This window comes from Panthera uncia (assembly GCF_023721935.1).
Source record: "Panthera uncia isolate 11264 chromosome A3 unlocalized genomic scaffold, Puncia_PCG_1.0 HiC_scaffold_11, whole genome shotgun sequence".
Taxonomy (NCBI): Eukaryota; Metazoa; Chordata; class Mammalia; order Carnivora; family Felidae; genus Panthera; species Panthera uncia.
In genome coordinates this window covers 37,773,818-37,800,902 of record NW_026057578.1, presented here as the reverse complement: position 1 = coordinate 37,800,902, position 27,085 = coordinate 37,773,818, and the positions used below count along the sequence as shown (strand labels likewise).

Here is a 27,085-nt window from a genome sequence, read left to right as displayed (position 1 = left end):
AGAGCAACACACGTGGGTTTGAATTTGGACTCTGGCCGTTTATCATGTGTGATGTTGGACAGGCCATTTAATCATTTTGAGAATCAGTTTTCTCTTAATAAGTAGAGATAATGGAAAGAACTATAAATATGGGGTTTTGTTAAAATTAAATGAACTGATTATGCAAAGGGCTTAACATAGTGCCTAGCGATAAATATGGTCTCAGTAATTGTCCGTATTCACTATCCAGGAAGAGTTAATCTATGGTGATAAAGAATTCTAGTACCTGACTTTGAATTTGGTATGGCTAAAAATGCACTCTGAGTCCTTGGAGATTTTCCCCTGGAGGGTAGCCTTTGTGTGTTCTGATTCTGTTCCCTTTCACAATTTTCCTTCTGTTTGGTCCCTTTGTTGCTTGTTCTGATCTTGTGGGAAATAGAGAAATGAGGAATAGCTTGAAGTTATTTAAGCTGTTCAAATAGGATTGAACATCAAGCTTGTCCAAATAGAATTCAAAGCTTACACTGGTCTGAATAGGTGTAACTGCACCTTAGGTATATTTTAGCCATACACAGTTAAAAAATTCAAGGATCCACAATTCTGACTGATATACAGTTGCTCTAAATAACAAAGAGTATCCTTTAGTACTGATTTACATAAAACAGGACCTCTTCTCCTCCAAAAGTCAGGGGAGTATCTCAAGGTGTAAGCAGAGGTCACAGGCAGAGGAAAGCCCAGGAGGGCAGAACAAGTAGACGGTTGTGTGAAATCCCATCATCCCGATGTTTAAGTACATTCTGGTTTAGGCGGCCATTCTTAAGAACCCATCTCACACGTTATTAGCTTCCTTCTCTGTTGTGTTGTATGCTTATCCCCACACAGGAAGGCAACTTAATATCCTCTACATCTTATTTACATTATTATTCCAATCTGCATGGATGCACGTTGAGGATTAAAGCATCATTGTCTATTGAGGAATTTAGTAGTATCCTAGGAACAGCAAAGTGGGAAAGACAGTCAGCAGCTACTGATGCCTTACATACCGTGATCCTACTTAATTCTTTCTCCTCTGTACACCGTCTCATCTCTCTCACGTCTCGAGGAAGAAGTCATTCAAAGGCCCCTGGAGGAACCCCTCTCAGACGTGACTGTTTTCGCGATGTAAACACAATAGCTGGGAAATTGTGCCCATTCCTAAAGGTAGTAAGCACGCTAGTGAGTGGGCACAAAGGCTTTGTGTGTGAGAATGAAAGTGTATTCATTTCCTACCAGGCTGTAAGAAATTAGCACAGACTGAATGGCTCAAAACAACATGTTCTCTTACAGTTCCGGAGACCAGAAATCTGAAATGGGTCTCACGTGATTTTAATCAACGTGTGGGCACGGCTGCCTTCCTTTCGGGAAGCTGTACGTGGAGAATCTATTTCCTTGCCTTTTCTAGCTTTCAGAGGCTTCTGGCATTCCATGGTGTGTGACCTTCTTCCCTCTTCAAAGCCAGCAGTGACCATCAGAGTCTTGCTCACATGGCATCACTCTGACACTCCCTCCTCTGCTTCCCTTTTCTGCGTTTAAAGACTCTGTGAATACACTGGACCCATGCAGACAATCTCTTTAAGGTTAGCTGTTTAGCAACTTGAATTCCATCTGCAACTTTAATTCCTCTTTATCACATAATATATTTATAGGTTTTGGGATTAGGACATGGACATTTTTAAAGGCCATTATTCTACCAACCACAGAAAGTTGAAGAGCAACAGCAGTTTAATAATAGAATTTTCACTAGATGATGGAATCGGGACCCGCATTGCACACACTCTCAGCTAGTTGGAAGGGGCAGCATTTATACAGACAGCTCCGGGCTTCACCACTGAGCAGTTGTATGATCTTGGACAAGTTGTTTAATACCTCAAAGCCTGGATCTCCTCATTTGTAAACTAGCACCTACCTCATGGGGTTGTCCATGAGATTAAATAAGTACATCAGAGAAGGCCACTAGCTCAGCATCTGGCACAAAGTAAATTTGCAGTAAGTGCTGTTTACCGGTATAAAATGACCACAGCTAACATTTATTAGAAAGATGTAAATGAGAAATGTTTTCTGTTTTCTGGGAGCACAAAGGGAAGGCGTGAAGAATAAGTTACTGAATGTTTTAAGAGCTTTGTAAAATTGGTAGATAAAATGAAATTCTTGAGTTAAAGTTCCAGCAAAAAAAATTTTACAAGCAAAATTTTATTTGAAGATAATATCAAACTCAACAAAAAATTATAAGAATAAGAGTACTACAAAGAACGCCCACATACTCTTTTTTCCAGATTCATCTATTAACACTATTCCATTTACTTTATCATTCTATCTATCTATCTAATTTTATCTATCTAACTAATTTTTTTTATCTATGTAACTAATGTTACCTAGTATTATCTAACCTACTGGCCATATTCCAATTTTGTGAATTAGTCAGGAATGTCCTTTATAGCATCTCCCTATCTCTTTCAGAATCCAGTCCAGGGCCTGGTACTGTACTTAGTTATCACAGCTCTTTGGTATCCTTTTATCTGGATCATCTCCTCAGCCTTTCTTTGTTTTTTATGATATTAGCATATTTACAGCATACATTCCCTTTTTTTTTGTTTTCTTTCCAACAAAGTGTTTCTACTTTGGGGTTGTCTAACAATAAAACTCAGTGTTCTGATCTGTATACTATGTTAGTTATGTTGAATCTTTCTCAGTGTATCACATCTGGAGACACACAATGTTCACCTGTCCCTCACCAACGATATCAGTTTTTACCAGTTATCCAGATGTTGTCAGATTTCTTCCTGATATAGTTACTGTGCTTTCTGTTGGATGTATTTTCACTGGAATTGCTATCCTGAGATTAGAATCTGAAGTAAGAGATATGGAATAACTGCATAGGGTGGCATGGGCAGGACCAGGAGAAGCTGGCTGAACTTCTCTCTGTCCCTGGAATAATTTCTGAGCAGTTGGAACTAATGGAAAGATTCAATCTGTGGGTGAACTGCATACTTTATTTGAGTATTTAAAATAAAGTTGTTTTGTAGGGGTCTGCTTAGAAGTTTTCCCACTGTATGGTTTCTGTTCAATCATCTGTATATATTTGTGTTTGAACAAAAATGTGGAAATAATCTTCATTGATGTGTTCATGTTGTTGGCATCTACTCTATATACCCATGAATAACAGCAGAATTTTTTATAACTGTGGGATTGGAATGCAGGGGATGATTATCTCTTCTATTCATATTTTAGCCTCAGCCAGCAGGAAAAGAATCAATTCAAGCCATCCCTTGCCCCACTCCCCTCAAAAGGAAGGGTTGCTAACATAGCGGGTCAGGGCCTGACGTTCCTTTGCCATATTGGCCATGGGAAATTGTCTCAAGAAGCATTAGCCGAAACCAGTTTCACTTCCTGGCTTATGTGCTACAAGCTCTCAAGTTTCTTGTCTCTATGTAGACCAAGAATGGCTTGTCCTGCAAGTCATTTTGGCTGCTTTTCCAGTGACCGGGTGTGTAAGTGGCATAAAAGGACTCCGAGTCTGCTGAGTCATTCATTTTAGATTCAAAGGAGGAAGAAGTAGGAAATGACACTTGGGTGTCCAGCTTCTGCCCCAGCAATGGCGGCTAGAGAAGCTGTATTAGTTATCTATTGCTACGTAACAAATTACCCCAACACAATTAACACTTATTATCCACAGATTCTGCAGGTTAGGAGTTTGGGAACCTTAGGTGGGTGTTCTGGCTCAAGAAAGTTGTGAGCTGCAGTCAGGATGTTGGAACTACAGTCATCTGAAAGCCTGAGTGAAGCCAGAAGATCAGTAAAGATATCCTGTTCACATGGTTGTTGGCAAGAGGCCTCAGTTCTTCTGTATAGGCTGCTTAAGTGCCCTCACTAGTGATGCCAGAGAGAAGAACAGGCAGAAGCCATAAGCCTTTAACACCTAGCCTTAAGAATGACATATCATCACTTCTACTGTATTCTTTTGATCACGTAAACCAATCCTGAGACAATCCAGGAAGGGACTATTCAAGGCATAAATACCGGGAGGTGGGTGGGGGGGAATCATTGGAGAATCACTACCATAAAGTCTTAAGCTGGAGAGTAGGAAATTCTTGGTTAGTGTTTAAGAAAACGTTTAGTCTCCCAGTTGAGTATATACACGTCTGTCTGCTTATCTATCTATCTATCTATCTATCCATCTATCATCTATCTTTCTATCATCATCTCTATAGACCGCCAAGGGAAATCTGGAGAATGGTAGAATTTGGGTTAAATTCCAAATAGTAACAAACGCAGGATAGTGAAGGTGTATGAGAACTGTTATGGGGACAGTTGATCTTTACAATCCATAAGCAGATGGGTCTTTTCCTTCTGAGGCTGTTCAAAGCCTATCTCAAATCAAAGCTTATACCTTTGTTTTCACTGCCACTAGACACGAGGGAGGGCTACTAAAGCCATTGAACAAAGCCAATTCATCCAGAGATCAGCATGGAATGAAGCAGAACTGTCCAAACACACCTTTTGTTGCTTCCTGAAGTACATATATCTTAGTTTGTGTATGTGTATATATATATATATATATATATATATACACACATACATATATACTTATACATATATATATACACACATATGTATGTATGTGTGTATATATATATGTGTGTGTGTATATACATATACATACATATGTATATATATATACACACACACATATATATCATATAACATATTGGTTCTTCATTAACTGGCCAAGACCTTATTTTTCAGCTCTTCTCCAGTAGTTCAGCCTCACACTAGAGGTCTTGCTGCTTTTTACACACTCCAGGTTATTCTGTTTAGAAATTTCCTTTCCCATATCCCTGATCAGAATTCTCTTAATCCTTCAAAGTCTATGGCAAATACTATCCATTTCATGCAATCCCCAAAGTGAAATGATCTTTGCATTCCTCTGGGTCATCATAATGTTTTCTACTATCCTTTGGTGGCACTGGCAATGAAAATGATGAGGATAATAATAATCACAATAATACAGCAGGTACAAGTGACTCAGAAGTTTTCACTGCTAGGCATTGTGCTAAGCACTTTATATGCCTTCACTTACATATCAGTGAATCAGGCATTGTAATTATCATTTTTGGAATAAGTAAATTGAGATCCAAGAAGGTTAAATAATTTGACTAGCACCACATGCTAATAAGCTATAGGACAAGGACACAAATGCTTGGGGCAGGGGGGAAGCCTATACTTTTTTCTTTAACACCAAAGATATTGTATGATAACAATTATATTTTTAGGAAAATTTATTTATGAGGAAGTTGACATATTTTAAATGTAAAATTCAATGATTTTAATAAGAATGTAAATATCACCCCAATCAAAATATCAAATATTTCTATGACCCCAGAAAGTTCCTTTATGCCTCTTCTCACCAATTCCCTCCCCTACAATCAGAGTCAAGCATCTTTGTGATTTCTATGACCATAGATTAGTTTTGTCTGTTTTTTATTTGCTATAAACAAACTCATACACTATATACTATTTTGTGTCTGGTTTATTTCATTAAAAATAATTTTTCTGAAGAGTCATCCATGGTGTGGGTGTCAGTAGTTTATTCCGTTTTTTTTTTTGTTTTTTTTTTTAAATCAGAGAGTCATATTCCATTATATGAATGTAACAGATCTTTTCCATTCTCCTATTATAGATATTTGGGTTGTTTCCAGTCTTGGCTATTATGACTAAATCTGCTGTGGACATTCTTGTACAAGCCTTTTTGTGGACATGTGCTGGAAATTCCAAGGTGAAGAATTTATGGATCATGGTATAGGGATATGTTTATAAGACTGCCAAGCTGTTTTTCAAAGAAGTTGTATAATTGTACCCTCCAGCAATGGGTGAGAGTTGCTTCATATCTTTGCTAATATTTGGTGTTGTCATCTTTTTTATTTTAGCCATTTTGGTGAGCATGAAGAGGTCCACTGGCCAAAGCCTGTACTCTTAATCACTGCCTGGTATTGCTGTGGCCCTTTTTCTACTTAACCCACAATACAGCTACTTTGATACATATCTGCCTCTCCTAGTAGATTGTAAGCATGCGCTGGGTGGGAATAGTGAAAGGAGTTCTTCTAAGGAAGAACACCACTTTTTACCTGACAATAACATAAAACTTAAGTCTTAAAACTTTCCTAAGGCAGCGTTATAGAAAAGGGAGAGTTATAACACTTCTGATGATTAAATGTCAGTCCTAAGAGATCAGTCATGTTTTCAGAGGCTGCACTGTAAGACCACAAATAACAGTGACACTAATGTTTTTGGGTTACAGTTAGCAATCTAGGTGTTTAAGACACTTCAACCATTTAAGGTCAGCAGAGGTTAACAAGCCAGTAGTGAAAATAAACATAATTGTGTTTCATGAGGCTAAGTTCCCCCATTCAAATGGGGCAAGGACAAAGCCGCATGTTCTAGAAGAAAGCAGTATATGTCAGGAGAGATGCATTGATACTCACTGTTGTGTTTGAAGATCCTTATGGTTGCACCTGAGAGTCGGGCCCCGAGTACGAGAGATGCATGGTTTAACTCATCACTTAAAATGAGGCATCCCTGTTCAGAAAGCAAACACACAAAGCACAGGCCAATAAATAAAATTAAAGAAAAATAGCATGTGGAAATAGAACAACACTTCAAGACCTTTAACAGACATCCCTCAAACCCATTTTCATTTTAAAAGGCCAAGAGTTTTACCTGGTGTCTATATGGGTAAAATCCTGTAGACAATTAGCTGATGAACATGGGGATTATTTTAAGGGATTATATCTTTAATCATTTGCATTTGATTTTCATCAGAGAAGATCATTCAAGATCTTGGTTAAATGCCAGCTAGTATTTTCTAAAGAATTGATGTTTGGCAGGAAAATGGATATACTTTGGGTGGGTTGTGGATTTGCTGGGGTTCCTCAATCATGCGTTGGATTATTTGGGATATGGTGTTCTTGTTCTGGAGGGGAGGGGTCTTTTCTGCAGGGTCTTTCAAGCTCTTGTTTTCCTATTCTCATTCTCCTCTGTATTGACATCATTGTAGACCAAAGTATCAATGCTTTCCAGTTAAAAACTTTGCATTTGGAAAAGTATGGATGGCAATTCAGTCTGAGGCAAGTGAAAAAGATCAATCAAATTTACTTCTTATAAATTACAGTTGTAAATTTATTTTCCTTTTTTAATTTAAAACTTTCAAAACTATAAAATTGTTCCAGCATACAAAAAATGAAGAGACAAACTATGGTGGCCATTTGTTTTTGTGGCCACCCAGAAGCTTTGAGTTCTTGCTCATACTTTAGAAAGTTCACACATGAAGTGTTGTAAGTTTTTTGGGGAAGAGCCAACAATGCTCTAGATGAGTATGTGTGTATTTATAATTTTTTGGTGGACATTTGAGAGTTACTTATAAACCTGATGATACCTCACCCCTAAATTCTTCAGCATGTACTTACTAAGAACAAGGATGTTCTCTGGCTAAATCACAATGCAATGATCACGCCCAAGAAAGCCAACATTTATGTAGTACTATCATCTAAGAGACAGCCCAAGTTCATGTTTCCCCAACTGTCCTAATGATGTCAATGTCTTTTACAGATGTTTTCTTTCCTTCTATTTTTTTCAGTGCAGAATCCAATCAAAGATAATATGTTGCATTCAGTTGTCATGAGTCAGATTTTTTAAGCCTAAATCTGATTATGGCACTTACTTAAACGCAGCCAATCAATGTCCCCATTTTCCTCAGAAAGAATTTCCAACACTCAAGGAGAACTACAAGGCTCTGTGCAATTTGGCACCTGCCTTCATCTCCAGTCTCCTTATCATCCACTACCCTATATTCTAGTTCTTCTAAAGCTCAGTGCTTTATGCATGCTGCTATCTTTTCCTTACCTTAAAGAAAAAAAACTTAACAGACAAGTAACAGATTCAGTTCTCACGTCACACACTTTGCACAAGCATCTCAGCCTTTCTTAAGAAGAGCTTGGAAGCAACTCTTTTGCTTTTCTCCATGTATGTGCATGCCTTTTCTGTGGCATTCATCCTATTTTATTTGGTGTATCGTTTCCCCCACCAGACTGTAAACTACATAAACTTACAAGGCACAGATCTTGTTCATCTTTGTCCTGTATCTTGCCTTATATGAGGGCAAACTAGTTTCTCAACAAGTGATTTGTTAATGAATAAATGAGTGGCATGAGCAAAATGTTTTGTTCAAATAAATGCCCAATAAGTGTTTTCTGCATTGCACCTGGGGACTTGGGAACCTAAAAATTTAACTGTTTTTGCTAAACTATCATCAAAGATGAGATGTGACCCACATCCAGGGCTTTAATTCTATAACTGAAATATCATTATGAACAGATTTGCTGGACTAAGCTGTTATATTTATTTAAAAAGCTGGACATCCAGGGGCAATTGGATGACTCAGTTAGTTAAATGTTTGACTCTTAATTTCAACTCAGGTCATGATCTTGCCATTTGTGAGATCAAACCCCATATCTGTGCCATTAGCACAGAGAATGCTTGGGATTCTCTCTCTTTCTCTCTCTCTCTCTCTGCCCCTACTGCACTCATTCTCTCACTCTCTCTCTCTCTCAAAATAAACATTAAAAAAAATTAAAAAAAATAGAAAGCTGGACATCCAATCAGCTTTTCCTAAAAAAAAGGACCTTCTCAGCCATACTTCTAATAGTACCTGCCCAGAGTTGTAATTCTTAGGCACACGGAAGAAGACAATTATGTTAACAAATTCTCACCTTTCCAACTAGTGCTGGGATATTCATTGAGTTAGTTGCAAATCCCATCCCAAAGACCATAGCTGCTTCTACATTCAGGAACTCAGCCACAAGGTTCTCCAACTCTTTGTGTTTATCCAAACTTCCTGCACAGGAAATGATAGGATGAGTCAGTTTTCCCTTCTCTCAACAAGATCGAAAACTCGAAACCCAGTGCATCACCAAAAGACATGTGTGAGAATGTAAGTATATTTGTCACAGCCCCAATCAAGAAACAACCCAAATGTTCATATACTGCAGAATGAAGGAATTAAATGCCTTGTGGAGATATTTACAGAGCAGAATTAAACACAGGAAGGAACAATAGTGCCCCACACAACAAAATGAAAAGAATCTCACAAATATATTGTTGCGTGAAAGAAGTCTGACACTTACACATGCATACAGGCTGAATCCATTTACCTAAAGTTTACAAACTGGGGTGCCTGGGGCACTCAGTCGGTTAAGTGTTCGACTTCGGCCTAGGTCAAGATCTTGCCGTTGCCGAGTTCAAGCCCTGCGTCAGGCTCTGTGCTGACAGACTGTGTTCAGAGATTGGAGCCTGTTTCAGATTCTGGGTCTCCCTCTGTCTCTCTGCCCCTCCCCCACTCACCCTCTCTCATTAGAAGTCAGGATAGTGGTTAATTTTGTTGGGAGCACGAGGAGACCTTTGAGATTCTCTAAATGTTGTGTTTCTAGATTTCGATGCTGGTTACACGGGTATGTTTGCTTTGTGAAAATCTAATACTTAACAACTGGCGTGCTTTTATATATAAATATTGATAATGCAATAAAACCTACAAAAAAATACCACAATTTTTCTCTTCCCTCACCCTACATCCCTCAAGTGATTAATTAAATTGTAACGCTCCCAGGGGGTGCCCCACACTTAAATGCAAACAGATCCCATGACATCTATAGACAGTAGTAAATCTAGTTATAAATTATTGAACCTTTGGAGTGTGCTAGATTTCAAAGGTTACCATTCAAGTTATCTCATTTAATCTTAAAAGCCCAATAATGCAGTTATCATTACTTTATAGATTAGAAAACCAAGGTGTAAAGAGGTCACAGATAAAAACCAGCAGAGATAATCCAGTCTAACTCCAAAGTTCATGTTTTACCATCCTGCTATCTTTTATATGCTTATGCTCTGACTCCTTCTTATCCTGAATCGCTCATGCCTTGCTAAGAGTAAATGTTAATGATCCTCATATTTTTCTGTTTGCCGTCACTGTCCTAGATCTGCAGTGTCCAATATAGTAGTCACGAGCTACATGTGGTTAGTGCAATAGAGTTTTAAATTGTAGTTAATTTTAGTTAACTTTATTTAAACTTAAAAACTGAAGCATTGTAAAGTATTTTCCACTGAACACAACTTTATTATCTGGGTAGGATTATATTCTACTTATTTCACTTTAACCAATGAAAATTTAGTGTCTGAACTGAGATGTCCTGTAAGAGTAAAATACACACTATTTTTTGAATGTTTAGTACAACAAAACAAAAACAATAACAAAAATAATGTAAAATGGTTCATAAATATTTTTATATTGATTACATGTTCAAATGATAATATTTTGGATATATTGGGTCAAACAAAACCCACAATGAAATTAAATTTACTTGTTTTTTTTAACTTTTTTTAATGTGGCCACTAGAAGTTTTATTTCATTTTATTTCATTTATTTTTTAATTTTTAAAAATTAAAAAAATTTAATGTTTATTTATATTTCTGAGATAGAGAGACACAGAGTGCAAGCAGAGTGAGGGAATGCAAGAGAGAGAGAGGGAGACACAGAATCCGAAGCAGGCTCCAGGCTCTGAGCTATTAGCACAGAGCCCAACACCGGGCTCGAACTCATGGACCATGAGATCATGACCTGAGCTGAAGTCGGACACTTAACTGATGGAGCCACCCAGGTGCTCCTGGAAATTTTAAATTACATATATGTCTTGCATTATATTTTTATTGGACACTGCTGCTGGAGATGATTCATTGGACAAAACACAAAAATGTACAAGTGGAGGTACGTAATTTGCAACCACAGAACACAGAAGCAGATTTAACTCAGCTTTAAGTTAGAGGAATATTGTTAGCACATTCAGGATTACTTATAAACATGCTTTTTTCAACCTAAAGGTCAACATGTTTTACTATACAGAGTGTGATATCAGAATTTTATTTAAATTGGTAAATTAGCTTGCTTCTTGTGTTAAAATGGTGAAGGGTTGAACTTGAGAAGGCATTGACTAGTGAGTTCAAAATTTTATTTTGCATTTAATATGAAAGAGCACATTTCATGTATCATCTTTGCCCTTCCTGAGAGGTCACACTGTCATACAACAGATGGCTGCTGGCCTTTCTTCTCAGTTCAGAATTCATTTATCCTCCCAAATGTCAGAAACCATAGTAAAACAAGTATTCTAGCAGAATTAATTTTACTCAAGCTTGGGGGGAGGGGAGTTAAAACTTAAATTGTTATTTAAAACTTTATTATCAAAGATACAGAGAAAAAAGAAATACTAAGATTTAAAGATGTGACATGGGCACATAATCACTCATTGTATTTGTTTTTACCTAACAGAGACTACATCCAAAGGGAATGACCCCATGATAGATAGTGACCAGGCCATTGGCCTGGGCATGACATCCTTGGGTTCTGGCCCAGCTCTTCTGCTAAATAACGGAACGGCCTCTGGCTAACTCTTCTGGAAGTTTCCAGAGAGGTTGGGAGAAGTACTGTTTTAGGCTTCCCTGATGTTGGGACTGTTTTTTTCCTCCACATAGAATGGTCTTCTTGCAGCTCCCACTCACTTTTTGACGTCCACCTAACATGATGTCTTTCCTCAGGTGCTGTTTTCTTTTTTTTTTTTTTTACATTTGTTTATTTATTTTTGAGACAGAGAGAGACAGAGCATGAGCAGGGGAGGAGCAGAGAGAGAGGGAGACACAGAATCCGAGGCAGGCTCCAGGCTCTGAGCTGTCAGCACAGAGATCAACGCGGGGCTCAAACTCACAGACTGTGAGATCATGATCTGAGCCCAAGTCAGACGCTCAACCGACTGAGCTACCCAGGCGCCCCCTCAGGCGCTGTTTTCAACTTCTCCAGGCACACTTGGTCATTTTCTTCTGAGATCACAAAAGCTTCATCACGTAATGATTATAACACTTATGAAGTTGAACTAAGAACATTCATGGGGCCATCTTCTCTACTACAGAAAGAGCCCTCAGCGTGCCAATACTATGTGCAGGATGTTCATCTTGGCAACCATAGAGACTAGTGCAGAACTAACACACACTAGGTGCTTGTTGAGTAGCATGCAGACTTTTGATGGAGTATAAGGACAGAACTGAGCCCAGAGTAGGGGACTGCACATGGAAGAAGGTCAAGAAGCCACGTGATGCCAGGGCAACAAGGTGTCTAAGTAGTGAGCTCCACTTTGAAAGTACCCATACCTGAAGAAGTCCCTGGCAAGGGTGAAAGGTGCCCAAACATTGCCAACTTGGTAAATTTCCCCATGAGCCTTTCCTTCCCAGAGACTTGGGTGACAACTGTGTCCTGGCCCAGTCACCCAGAAGTGATGAGTAGAAGTTCATGGTGACTCTCTGTGATGTCTTTCTCCACCTTCATCTTACCCAAATCTGCCATCCCAGGGCTATATCTGTAACAGTTGCATCACCAAAAGTCCTTAGGATTATGTGGAATGTATTGTAAGCAATCAAACAGCCAACCAACTAATAAGAAGTGGGTGTGTCCAAGAACAACCTGAGAAATTGCCCTCTATGAGGTCTTTATCATTACCCCTGGCTTAAGGAGAGGGAGAAGAGAGGAAATGCAGGTATCCATATTAGGTCTACAGATCCAGCCTTCTTCTGGATTTCCAGTGGTCAAGTGGATAGTAAACTAATTTTCAAATATACCAATTTCTATGACCAGACATCTCACAGCTGAGGTATGAATTATGAGTGGTTTTGCACGTAGGAGCTTATCTTCATTTATAGAAAACAACAGTTCTCACCCCCAACCCACCTTATCATAGAATTTCTCTGTTTGGTGCTCCTGGCTCAAATTTCATAAACAGATATGAGAGAGTCTCAGGATTGCTAGACATTTTCTACTTCAGGAAGCCATGCTTCTCAAAGTTAGCAAAGCTGTCTGGGTGGGATGTGGTTCATTAAGGAATATTGAGAAGTATGGCTTATTTGTATTAATAGAGTGCTACTTTCCTCCTCCTGCTCTTCACACTGAAGAACTAAAAATGTAGGAAGACTTGAGGAAACAAAGCAGTCACAAAAACGTAACAAGCTTGCTTTTTGTAAATATTCAGGCTATACTCCAATTTGGGTGGAGGTGCCTGAGTCATGTCAAGCTGCAGTTGGTGGTCTGAATGCTTGAGTGGTTCTAGAAATTATAGTCAACATTTTGTCTTTATTATGTAAATATGGGCTTTTTTTTAAATCCCAAGAAAGCATAGCTATAGTCCTAACCAAAGGTACAAATAAATCCACAATAATTTTTACTTCTTTTTCTCTCTGACTTTGGTTTTGTTTCTGTTTTTCAGTCTCTGAAGGTCAACAACAGCCGCAAATTGGCTAGTGACAATGGATCTCCAAATTGCTACGTTGTGCATATATTGACATTTATTCTCATCCTGAAGGTTTATTTATCCAATGGGATACTGCAAACCTGCTTTGTGAATAAAAGAACAAATATAAGCAGGATGTGTCCTCTTCCCAGCTCTCTCCATGGTATTTTCATGCGCCAAACACTGGGCTTAGCACCATCAGTCAAATCAATAAAAATTAGATGCAGGAGAAAGTATGGATATTATGTTTATAGACTGGATACTTCTGCTGGATTTTTATTGATACTGACTGGTTCATACTCTTTAGTCAGAACATAAAGACTGCTGGCCTTCAAACTGACACTGACTAATAGTAAAGGGTGTGGGTGTTATTAACAAGCCTGTTTCACCACCCCATGTCTTCTGTGTGGCACACGTGAAGACTAGTTTTCAAATTGTGACTGTAGTCACTTTTTGTCCAGAATATCCTGTTTGTAGATTGTTCTTTAGACTTGATCTAGGAGCAGACTGGCATTTGTCATGACAACCTGCCAGTGGGCTCATCTGGCTGTTCCAGTTGTGCCATGGCTATCAGCCCACATCTGAGCCACTTTGCTTGAACTGGGGACCTGAATGTGGGAAGTTAAGAGTAGACATTGACAAGGTCCTTGGTCTTCCTCAAGTTGATATCAGTGACTATAAAGGATACATATAGGTGCTGGTGTCAATGAAAGTTAATCTGTATCCTTAGTGTGTTTAGATGTAACAGGATTTTTTTTGTGTGTCTAAATGAAATAAAAGAGACAAAACTTTGATATACGTTGATGTGCACTGGATTTGGAAATCTGAACAATTGCTAATAAATCTAGAGGACTCCTCTTCCCTACTGCTATGACGGCGAGTGCTCATCTACACAGCAAACATTTTATAGAGGGCCAGAGAGAAAATATTTTGACTTTGTGGGCCAGACGGTCTCTGTTACAACTATTCAGCTCTGCCGTTATAAAGTGAAAGTGGTCATAGACAGTACACAAAAGAATGGCTGTGGCTGTGTGCCAATAAAACTTTGATGGATACCGAAATTTGAATTCCATATAATTTCACATGTTGCAAAATATTATTCTTACTTTTATTTTTTTTGACCGCTTAAAATTGTACGAAGTGTTTGTGACCTGCAGGCAGTACGAAAACAGGGGGCAGCTGGAATAGTTGGGTGACCTTTGAGGTAGATGGTCTCTGATGTCAGCTATGAATAGTATGGGGTAGTGCCAAGAGCTCTTCAGTGGAACCCAGGAGAACCGGTGTCCAGTCTTGACTCCTCAGCCCACTGACTGCAGACACATTGATTGGCAGGTTATTAAAAAGCTCTAGGCTTCATGCATCGCATCGTATCCTATTTGTGTGGGTGGAGAGAGGGTGGAGGAACACGCATATATTCTGAAATTCCGAGTTCAACTTTGTTCACTCATCCCAGGCATCGCCTTGCTGGAAAGTATTATACTTACATAAAATTATTGGGATATCTTGTTGAATTGTTATGCTCGCTTGGCTCTGTTGAACCTACAAGGCGAAATCTGCACTTGCAGAAATATCTCTGCTCGTTGCAATTTGGCTGTGCTGTAATTTCTGTCATTGTCAAGAGAGGGGCAATTACCTTGTCAGAACTATAAGAGGTATCTGGAAATTACCAAAAGGCTTTCAGAAACTGAGATACCCTTTCATTTTCCTACTCCCAAACAATTCCCCTGAGAGTCTGTCTCCCATTAAAAATACTCTTAAAGAAAAATAAAGAGGCTTAAGAGAAACACAATGAAATCTCATTAATCAGAATTTACAATAATTTGGTCGGAGAGGAGCTGGCACTGTTTATGAAGAAGGGTTTTGCTGTGTAAATTAAGAAGGTACAGCTAATTGATGTGGGGATGTTTATAGCTTATTTAATCAAATCCACTGCTTTAAAGCATGTTTATAGCATTGATTTGCATAAAATGGTATTAATTAAAATTGCTTTTTTTAAAAAAGAAAACAAGATCTCTACTTAGTAGCAATTTCTTAGAAACTGCTCAATCTCATAGGAACTTTAAGGCCATAAGATGATATTTATTTGAAATTGCTTTAATTCAGACATTTTGCAGATTCAGGCTGGCCCCTATTTCAATAGTTCAGGCTGGTGAGACTATATGTTTCCTGGATCTAGACACAAATATTTGAGAAAGAAACACAGAAAGAGCCATGATAATTTGAATGAAATGATAGCAAACAATTTTCCAGGAAGATAAAGAGGGAGAAAAATTATCGAATGATTTAGGATCATGTTCTCAAACTGAGAAATAGAAATTTCAGCAAATTGGTACAACTAACATAAATATCACATCCGAAGCTTGAACATGGAAAATAATTTCCTGTTCTATCCAGTCGCATCGTTTCCTAACTTAATATGTCCCTTCTGATGTTTTTAAGATGAAGCTGTTTGAAGGCTACTTCTTAAAATTCCAATTATGACTTGAGTGAATAGTCTGCACTAGGCAGTTTTGAGGTATGTTTACTATTCAGGTTTCCCTGATGAGCTGAATCAAGCACAAGGCTTTCCTTTTCAAAGGAAGAGAAGTCTCTAAGTAGAGATGAGCTTTGCTTGAAGCAGAGTTAGTCTTGCCACAATTCCATGAGTGTGTTTTTTTAGAAGTGAACTTCTGACCAACAGTTGCCAGCAGCACAAAGGGCTTATAGAGGGTATGTATTCAAATCATATACTGTTACTACACATTTGCTCTTACCCAGGAAAAGAAAGAGAGAGAAACGAAATACCCTTATAGGATAAAAGTGGGGGAGGGGGGAAGAAAGGAAACAAAAGTTTCTCTTTCCTTTGCCTGAATTTAACGTTTCCTGGATTTGGACATTTAGACCAGCAATGTGTGGCAGGATGCACTCAGACATCAACTTGCTTCTCTGATTTTCTGGCTTGCCTCTTACCTACTTTACAGTTTTTATTTATACTCCTCCACTCCCAGGCATATGTGGTATTCACTCCACATAAAGTAAAACACCATTGCCTTTTTGGAAAATGTTTGACTAATTTGGTCAAGAAAGGTGGCCATGCAACATAGTTTCCAGTGGTTCCCAAAGTTTAGTCCCTAGAGCAGTAGCATCAATATCACCTGGGAAGTCATTAGAAATGTGAGATCTTGGGTTCTATTCCAGCCCAGCTGAACCAGAAACTGTAGGTGGGGCCAACAACCTGTGTTTTTCCAAGCCCTGCAGGTAATTCTGATGTGAGCTGAAGTTTGAGAGCCAGCGGTTTAAGCTCAAGAATCCACATAGCCTGTGGCGGGGTCCTTTCAGTAGACCGGAAAATTTGGTCTGATTTAGTGGGCATGTCTTGGAAGTGTCAGAATTATTTTCATAAGTCTGTGCCTTCATTTTAGACTCTTGTTGACTTTTAAGGAAATAACTGACCTGAGAAATATGAGATCATTGTGGAAGAATCAGAAATTAAATACAAAATACAGTATAACCATCTGTATCATGCAAATATTCAAGTAAAATATATTTTTAAAAATGTACTCATGATATACATACTGTTATAAAACTTGTTTAATTCTCTTAACAATCTATTTTCCATTTTACAGAGGAGAAAACTGAAGGCCAGGAAGGCACAGAGTTTATCTCAAGCCCTAGCAAGTCAAAGGGGAAAACTAGAATTTGAACCGAAGCAAACTAAACCCAGAGCCTCTGCTCTCAATCATGGTGCTAAGAAATTACATTTATAATATTTACATGCTTAAATAACATTATGTTAACCAGACCTACCAAGTATATTTAATCAATTTTCTATTGTTGGAAATTCACTTATTTTTCCCAGTTTTTACTATTATTCAACATATTGCACTGATTATTCTTGATCATACATCTTTGAGCACTCATTCAAAAATTTTAAGGCAAAATTTCTCAAAATGAAATTGCTGAGTTACATGGCTTTCTATTGATACATTTTCAAATTGCCTTCCAATATACTCTGTCAACAGTTTATAAGAGTGCCCTTTAGTCCTTTGAAATTATGGGATTTTTTTTTTAACTTTTGCCAATCAGGCAAAAAATGGGAACTCTATGTCTTAAACATTCTTTGATTATTGGGGCAGAGTATTTCCACAGGTTCATTGGCCATTTACCTTTCTTTCTTTCTCTTTCTTGCTTGCTTGCTTGCTTGCTTGCTTTTAATGGCCTATTTGTGTACTGGATCTACTTCTTAAAGTAAGATTTTCATTACACTGTACAAACACTAAACATATACATTATACATACACTATAACATACATATAGAAAAGGAAACAAATTGGGGCGCCTGGGTGGTGCAGCCTGTTAAGCAACCAACTCTAGATTTCAGCTCAGGTGATGATCTCATGGTTTGTGAGTTCGAGCCCCACATTGGGCTGGGTGCTGACAGCATGGAGCCTGCTTGGGATTCTCTCTTTCCCTCTCTCTCTGCCCCTCCCCTGTTCACGCATACACTGTCTCTCTCTCACTCTCAAAAGAAATAAACTTAAAAAAAAGAAAAGGAAACAAATTGTAATTATAGAACCCTATGAAGTTTCAAAAAGTGAACACACGTATTAACTGCATCAAGATAAAAAAAAAAAAAACAATACAGACAGCACCTAAGAAGTCCCTTTGTGCCCCCTTCTAGTCACCATCTATTTCTCTTGAAAGGTAATTACTACCCTATGCATTCTCAGCAGGGATGTTGTTACTCCCGACAGTGACCACCTGTTCTTGGAGGGAGGGCAGATAACTTACTCTGTGTATAAGGTACAGATATCCATGACCTCATTAAACAGGTGGTTATTATATATGCAATGTTAAAATACCACGGGAAGCAGTGATAAAGAACAAAAGATGGAGAAACATCACGCTATCCTGACTGTAAAGTTTTGCTCTTTTGCACGTTGTCAAAATCTTGGCCCACTTCTTCTAATTTTGTTGTTTGACTTTTAACTTCGTGGACATGACTTTTACATACAGGAGTTTAAATGCTTCATTTCGTTGGCTCTTCTCTCTTATGATTTCTGGGAGTGCTTTCTCCGGTTCTCCTGAGCATGAGAACACAGTAGACAACTATCTGAATCAGGCTTGACAAATCTGAAGGGCAAGTAGTTGTGCCTAGAGGTTGGGCTGGGAACAAGCTTCCTTTCCTCTAACAGGGAAAAGTACCTGTTTTCCATGGACATGGGTGGCCTGTGTTGCATGGTGTCAGTCTGGGAGTCATTTAAAGTGGATCCCTCCCTCTAAGAGGACATTCTTCTGGGTAAGGTGAATTAGGTGAGATGAATTCTGCTGGAGGTTATTATGGGTAGAACTGAAATATGATCAAGTGACAAGCTACGGAAGAGGCTGCTATGGTCTGAATGTTTGTGTCTCCCCCAAATTTATATTGGAAACCTAATGCCCAAAGTGATGGTGGTAATAGGTGAGGCCTTTGGGAAGTGATTAGGTCAGAAAGATGAAGCCCTCATAAATAGGATCGGTGTTCTTATAAAAGAGGTCCCAGACAATTGGCTCATCCCTTCCACTATGTGAGGATATAACCAAAAGTTTGCAACATGGAAGAGTGCCCTCACTTGACCATGCTGGCAGTCTCTAGAATGGTGAGCAATGAACTTTATTGTTTATGAGTCACATAGTCTGTGATATTTTGTTATAGCAGCTTGATTGGACTAAGACAGAGGCATTGCACATATCAGAGGAGCTACAGCCTGATAGTCCTAGCAGTGCCCTTACCAAGGAAAGCAGAAAAGTACATTTTGTATTTGAATTGTTGGAGTCCTTTTCCTGTGTTCATTTGTTCATTTATTCATCACCTCACTTACTCATTCAGTTTTGATTTTATTTATGTAGTTATTTCTGGTGGTGGTGGTCATTCTTATTTTTTATATTTCAATCTCAAATGCATTTGCAATTTACACAAGTGTAATTTACTTAGATATAATACATGAAGTAGGAATCTAACTTATTTCCTTATATGATCAGCCATTTATCATGACACTAATTATGACATAATTGGTCCTTTTCCAACTGATATGAAAAATCATTCTTTTAAATTTTTTTTTTTTTTTGAGATAGAGTATGGGAGCAGGGGAGAGGGGTAAAGGGAGAGAAAAAGAGAGAATTTTTTTTTTTAACGTTTATTTATTTTGGAGATAGAGAGACAGACTTGGGGAGGGGCAGAGAGAGAGAGGGAGACACAGAATCCAAAGCAGACTCTAGGCTCTGAGCCTGTCAGCACAGAGCCCGACGTGGGACTCAAACCCACAAAGTGCAGGATCATGACCTGGGCTGAAGTCAGACATTCAACCGACTGAGCCACCCAGGTGCCCCAAAAAAGAGAGAATCTTAAGCAGGCTCCATGCTCAGCACGGAGCCCAATTGATACAGGGCTTGATCCCATGACTCTAGGATCATGACCTGAGCCAAAATCAAGAGTTGGATGCTCAAAGGACTGAGCCACCCAGGTGTCCCAAAGTTGTTTTTATTGTCTACAAATAAGTGTGCCAAGTGTGCCTGTCTCTAGACTTCCACTTCCACTTCCCGACCTCCTCACCCTGTCCATTAATGTCATTAGGAATGTGTTCAGTGTACATACTCATTTGGTGAAGAACTGATATAGAAGTATAACACTGAGGGGTTCCTGGGTGGCTCAGTCGGTTGAGCGTCTGACTCTTGGTTTCAGCTCAGGCCATGATCTCACACTTTGTGAGATCAAGGCCCGGGTGGGTCTCTGCGCTGACCGCGTGGAGCATGCTTGGGATTCTCTTCTTCTCTCTCTGCCCCTCCCCTGCTCATGTGCTCACACGGACATGCTCTCTCTCTTTCTAAATAAATAAACAAACAAACAAACATTTAAAAACAAGTATAACACTGAGTCATTACCTTCTAGGATATGTTATCTCTAATTTTTTCAAGTCTTCTTTTAAGTTTTTTACAAAATTTTTACAGTTTTCTTCAAATAGTTTCTAGACATTTTGAACATAAGTTCATTCCCTAGGTGTTTGCTAGTTTTGTTCATACTTATGAATAGTATAATTTCTCTAATATATCTTCTTACTGATTATTGATTATTGGCTTTATGAATTTTATCTTGTTATTAAAATTTTTTAAATTGTTTATTTATTTTTCAGAGAGAGACAGCATGAGCAGGGTAGGGACAGAGAAAGAGGGAGACACAGAATCTGAAGTAGGCTAAAGGCTCTGAGCTGTCAGCACAGAGCCCGACATGGGGCTCGAACTCACAAAGCGCATGATCATGACCTGAGACAAAGTTGGATGCTTAACCAACTGTGTCACCCAGCCGTCCCAGATACTTATTATTTCTAATAAATTTTTTGCTATTTAAATACGTAAAATGGAAGAAAGTAGACCAAAACTCTGTCCCTCCTTCTCAGCTCCCTCTTATCTCTGTGGTGGCCCCAAGACAGAGCCCCTCCAGAGGTCCCCTTTGCTCCTCACAGATCACAGCTTGAAAACCAGAGAGGTGAACAATCAAATCATCTAGCAATAATGGTTAATTTACCTCTTATTATACCTATACTTCTTATTCTCTCACATGATGGTCATTCAATAAATATTTATTGACTTAAAGAATGAAAAGTGAATGAATATTATGTTGTCTAGTACTTCCAAATATTAAAGATGGTAAAACACATCTTCATCTTTTTTCTGACTTTAAAGTGAAAGCTTCTAGTGTCTCATCATGAAATGTAGTACAGTTTCTTTGTTTGAAGTATTTTTTTATTGCATTCTAGAATCTCCTATTTTTATTCTATTAAAATTTGTGTAAGGAATATTATAAATGCTTAGTGATATCTATCAAGATAATCGTGTTTTCTTCTTGGATCTTCCTTTTTTAAAACAAATGTTTATTTTATTTATCTTGAGAGAGAGAGAGCAGGAGATAGGAAAAGAGAGGGAGAGAAAGAATCCCAAGCGGGTTCCACGTTGTCAGTGCAGAGTCCAACACAGGGCTCAAACTCACAAACCATAAGATCATGACTTGAGCTGAAATCAAGAGGGACGCTTAACCAACTGAGCCATCCAGGGGCCCCTTTGGATCTTTCAATATCATGAATTGCTTTATTATTGGGCTAATGATCCTCATAGTCCCTGAAGGGGACTTGATCCTAGCTTCTTGATCCTAGCATCTTGTTATTTGAATACACTGTTGGATTTGCAATGTCAGTTGCTTACATTTTTTTTTTTTTTTACTAAGTAATACTGCCTTCAATTTTCCTTTTATTAAATGCTTGTTTGTCAGATTTTGTTCAGTGGTCATCAACTCTGGTTGCTGCTCATCAAAATCACTTCTAGTGACTTATTAAAATACAGATGCCTTAGTCCAATAGAAACTGTCCTTCTCTAATTTGTAAGTTTCTGTTTTTATTTTTAATAATTCAATACTTCTGTTTTCCTTTTATTCCTTACTGCATGAATAGCTTATTTTACTAGCTTCAATCTTTCTTCTTAAAGAAAAAGCTGGACCCTATGGTGTTCTCATAGTTGTTAGTTGCATGTTTAAAGCAATGTAAATGTAAGTTCATTTCCCTTTTGATTCAAGAACCTTTTAGGAAAGGGCTTTAAAGTCTTCCAGAGGTTTTAAAACAAGGAATTGTTTCTAATTTTGTTATTTATTTTTAGCTTTATTTCACTGTGATCCAAGAATGTGACCCCTGTAGATTCTATGTTTTGGAATTTAAAGAGGTTTTCTTTGTTGCATAAAATATAGTAAATTTTTTTGTGAAAATTCAGTAACTATTTAGAAAGATGAATTATGCTGGTAATATGTTTTAGGGCTCATAATTCAATATATAAATATTAAATGAAGCTCAATAGTTAAATTGTTAGTGCCCTTTATGTTTTATATCTTCCTTCCTTTCCCCCTGCCTTCCTTTCTTCTCCCTCCCTCCCTCCCTCCCTCCCTCCTTCTCTCTCTCCCTCCCTCCCTTCCTTCCTCCTTTACTTTTCAAGGACTGGGAGGTACTTTGTGGTCTCCTATCACTATTTTATTTTTCTTTCTTTTGTTTCTAATAAGCCTGTGGAATGTTAAATTGACCCACATGACTTTCAAAGCCTCCCATAGTTCATTATTTTAATTTCCAGGTGTACAGAAAAATAGTGTTACTTGATTCATAGAGGACTTAGGAGTTGTATCTGTCTTCATTACGGGCTCTCCACATCATTTTTATAAGGTGAGTCTCTTATTGTGTGTAATGGCTAACAACTTTAAGCTAATCTTCTGCTTTCCTTTTTGTTTCCATTTGCGCCACACGTTACGTTGTTTGTCTATTTTTTAAAGTTTAGCTTCTTCTTTTTAAATTTTTTTTTCAACGTTTTTTATTTATTTTTTTGGGACAGAGAAAGACAGAGCATGAACGGGGGAGGGGCAGAGAGAGAGGGAGACACAGAATCTGAAACAGGCTCCAGGCTCCGAGCCATCAGCCCAGAGCCTGACGCGGGGCTCGAACTCACAGACCGCGAGATCGTGACCTGGCTGAAGTCGGACGCTTAACCGACTGCGCCACCCAGGCGCCCCAAAGTTTAGCTTCTTCTTTACTCTTCAGCTTAATTCATATGAAAGAAGAATGAGCAATTATATAATTACTTTCCCCCAGGGGCTGCTGCATTACATTTTCATTGTCGAACCAATACAGGCAAACATCTTCCACATACAGAAAAATTAAATAGTTCTTTCAGATAAAGAAATTCAAAGATCAAATGCGGGGATACCTTGCATAAGGGAGATATTATTGATCATTGGTTGATGTTAATCCTCAGACATCATGAACAATTTGTACACAATTTTCAATCCCAGTACTGAAAATCTAAATGTAAACAGTTATTCAGGTGACTTTCCAGCTAAAAATCTGGAGGCAAACCACCTTAAAAAAAGGATATTGAGCAGCAGTATCTTCAACTTTTGAGAAGCGGTTCAGTTTAGAGTTTGCAATAACACACCAAAATCAAAAATTTCTAATCTTTCATGACATGTTAACAAAATTCTTGGGAATAACTAGGCTGTAATTACCAAAGATATGGTATCTGGCACACAGTTTGAAGTAGACTGCCCCGATCAAGGAGAATTCCAACCAAAACAAAAAACAAAAAACGAACAACAAACAAAAAAAAAAAAAACCCCACCCATGAATATAGAAGAGAAGAATTAAAAATGTGTCTGGCATTTTGAATGCTTGATTGTGACTCCAACTTGCCATGTCACTCTGCTTCCTATTTAGGATATTTAAAAAATGCACCCTTCCCCTCATCAGCCTAGATGGAAGGTTAAATTGACCACAAGACAAAGACTCCCTTAATTCTGCATGCCATGATTGTTTCGTTGTACATGACACTAAACAGCAGCACGTCATTTCACCTCTTAAAAACAGCATTTGCAATTGTGTACATATGAGTCTGGAAATGTTTCATTACTTATCGTTACTTGCAGCTCGGTGTATTTTGGGCTCAGTTCTAATATTTGCAGGTGCAGATCGGGCAAACAACCTTACTCCTGGGCTCTCTCTTTGTTGCCCTTTTTACTGACTGGACCTCCCTCTTGGGCTCTGAGTGCATTGGTGGTGGGTGCAGCAGGCAGGTGAGAGGCAAGTGTCTGGCTGAGATCTATCTACTTTTCATCCTTTGGAAGAACTTTTTTATTATTTTTTTTTTAACATTTATTTATTATTGAGAACAGAGAGACAGAGCATGAGCATGGGAGGGGCAGAGAGAGGAGGAGACACAGATTCCAAAGCAGGCTCCAGGCTCTGAGCTATCAGCACAGAGCCCGACGTGGGGCCTGAACTCACAAGCCGCAAGATCATGACCTGAGCCGAAGTCAGATGCTTAACCAACTGAGCCACCCAGGTGACCCTGGAAGAACTTTAACTTATGTGTGTTTGTTTTTATTACAGCACATAGTTGAGTTTGGGTTTTTGGCCAAATCTCAGTCGTTTGCTTTCATTGGGCAAATACGGTCTTCTTAACATATTTTTGGCCAAAATGCCATGTGTGGTCTTCTATCCTTCCACAATGCTTCAAATACTTCCTCTTGATTTCGTTTTTGTGTAGTTTTCTATTTTGTAATATGATTCTGTGTGCTTTCCCACTTGAACACTGGAAACTATTTTTAAAAGCTCTGGGGAAGTACTCTTAAGTGATTAAATGTTCCTAAACTTTTACTTTGGGTTCCTTAAGAAGTATTTTTGGTTACTAAATTGGTAAGCCTCTTTGGTCCCAAATTTTCATTGATAATCCACTGGTACTGTTGACCATTCTCTTAAGACTAGATAGCCTATGTTGTTGAAAAGTTATTTGCATTTCTTGAAATAAATGGTATTCAACATTACACTACTACATTCTTGTGTGTTATGCTAAGGTTACTGTTTATGTTGCAGAATACTTTCAAAGGTACCCTGTTTATTTATTTATTTTTTGACTGCTCATATCCACCCTCGTTATCAGTTCTTCCTTTTGCCTAAAATTAGTGTGGGTCGCTTCTATTTTGCTCTCTCACTGTTTCCTTGAAAATTGTTAAAATCTTCTTTCCAGAGCTCAAGCTGGAGACTAAGTGAAGCAAGTAAAAGCCCAGTGATTCCGAAGGCTGAGCAAAGAGAGAAAAAACTTAGGCTGCAGGCAGTCCAAACTGGGATCTTCATCTCTGACTGGCTTCTCTGGGCTCGGTGACTCTGCAGAAGCAGGGACTCCTATTCCGTATCTGGCCCCCTACAGGACACAAACCATTGCCCTTGTCAGGCTGCCTCCTGTTAGCTTCTGCTGGCTGTGATTGGAAAGTGTTCTGTCTCAAATGTGTTTTCTGTCTGGTTCTTTAACAGTCCCAGTGCTGGGTGTCACTAGCACCAGAGGAAACATCCCCAAAGCTTACTGACTCCATGCCTCTTAGGATTGGGGGTATTCTTCCAGTCTCTGCCTACCCCCGCCAGATGGGCAACCCAGTTCTGCTAAGTGATTGACGTAGAAACTTCCTCTATACTCTCCTTATGCCTCTTGCCTCAAATGAAGATAAATAAGATGCCTTTCTTAAAACATCTGGGCAAACACTTATAAACTCTGGATCTTTAGCTAAATATTTATTGAATGGATAGATTAAAAGGTTACTTTGTTCAACTTGAATTGTTCTTTGTTGCATGGGTCTGAATAATTACATGTTTTTAATGCCCTTCTGTCAACTGGTTATCTAAGAGGGGCACATGGCTCATTTTCCATTAATGGTAAATCCCTTTTTAGTAGATTTACCTTGGATTCTTAGGCTGGCCTGAAACTGACCTGGGGAACCTTGCATACATTATTCTGGATGGGAAACTGCTGCTATAGAAGCTGAGCTGGACTGGGAGGTAGTATAGTCAATAAGCCACTAGGGGCACATTATTCAGTCACTATGATCCTGTTTCCTCCTCTAGAAGATGAAATAACATCACCCGTGCCACCTCCTAGAGCAGAGAACTTTTGTGAAGAATAAATGAGATGATATAGAAGAAAACAATGTGTCAGAAATATGGCAAGACACTCTAGAGGGGCAAGCCTGCATCGCTTTTTCCCCCTGAGGTGGAAAGGGCCACAAGTTTCCTTCTCACAGATTTCACTCCTTTGAATAAGAGAAAAAATGTTTCAGCTAAGAGAGAAACAAATAGGCAGACAACTTGGCCAATTCAATCCCTCCCTTTATAAAGCTTATGTTTTAGCAGCAGCGATGGGCAATATCCAAATACAAAAGCAAGATCAGTGATGGACATCATTAAGAAAAGTGGAAGGAAGAGCAAAATCTAAATGAAAAGTTGTTCAACGGATATACAACTTTAGTCATGAAAGAAGAATAAGTTCTAGAGATCTGCTGTACAACATAGTGCCTGTAATTAACAATACTGCATAGTGCTCTGTAGAAATTTATTGAAAGTGTGGATCTCATGCTAAATGTTCTTACCATAAGAAGTGGGGACACAAAAAACTTTCTGAGGTGATGGATATGTTTATTACCTTGGTTGTGGTGATGGTTTCAGGGTATCTATGTATCCAAACCCATCAAATTGTATACATTAAATGAGTATAGTTTTAAAAAGTATCAATTATACTTCACTAAAGCTGTTTAAAAAAAAATAAAAGTGGGAGAAAAGACCCAGAAAAGGACCAGATGGAAGGGGCACCATAGTGTTATTTTAGATAATGTGGTCAGGAAAGATCCATTTTTATTTATTCTGGAGAATTAAAACCTATAATTAATAAATTGTCTGGCAAGAGCATAATGCTTGAAATTTCCAAAAAGGCCTTCAGATACTTTTTTCTTTTTGCATTTTATAACAGCTTTTTGAGGTACACAATCTAGGTATGATTCAAGTTCAAGAAGTTACCACAAGGAATCTGAGACCCAACTGGACAAACTTTCAAAACAGTGAACATACATACCCATTTCATGTCTGGTGCTGGCCACACCTAAGCCATATTGCTCTAAAACATCCTTTACTGTCTTCATAGATTCATCATAACTGGCAGCCAGGCCGAGGAAGTTATATGAGCCCATGTTGATCACATCTTTAATGATTCTTCCAGTAAACCTGCAGAGAGAAGAGCACAAAGGGCATTCTCATTTAACATCATCTAGTGTTCCATAAAAGACTTTTACAAGGAGATCTTGGGTCTGGGCCAAATCATATATTTTCTTTTTCCTT

At 38.5% G+C, this 27,085-nt stretch overlaps 1 protein-coding gene across 1 annotated transcript in view; it reads right to left on the bottom strand.

Annotated features, from left to right (window-relative positions):
- The window catches only part of SPTLC3 (serine palmitoyltransferase long chain base subunit 3), a 131,076-nt gene that overhangs the window by 60,747 nt on the left and 43,244 nt on the right, over positions 1-27,085 (bottom strand). The window contains exons 4-6 of the mRNA XM_049651143.1: positions 26,823-26,971; positions 8,781-8,905; positions 6,498-6,591 (exon numbers count right to left, since the gene is read on the bottom strand). Coding sequence (XP_049507100.1) covers positions 6,498-6,591; positions 8,781-8,905; positions 26,823-26,971 — 368 coding nt within the window. The remainder of the gene's footprint in view (positions 1-6,497; positions 6,592-8,780; positions 8,906-26,822; positions 26,972-27,085) is intronic.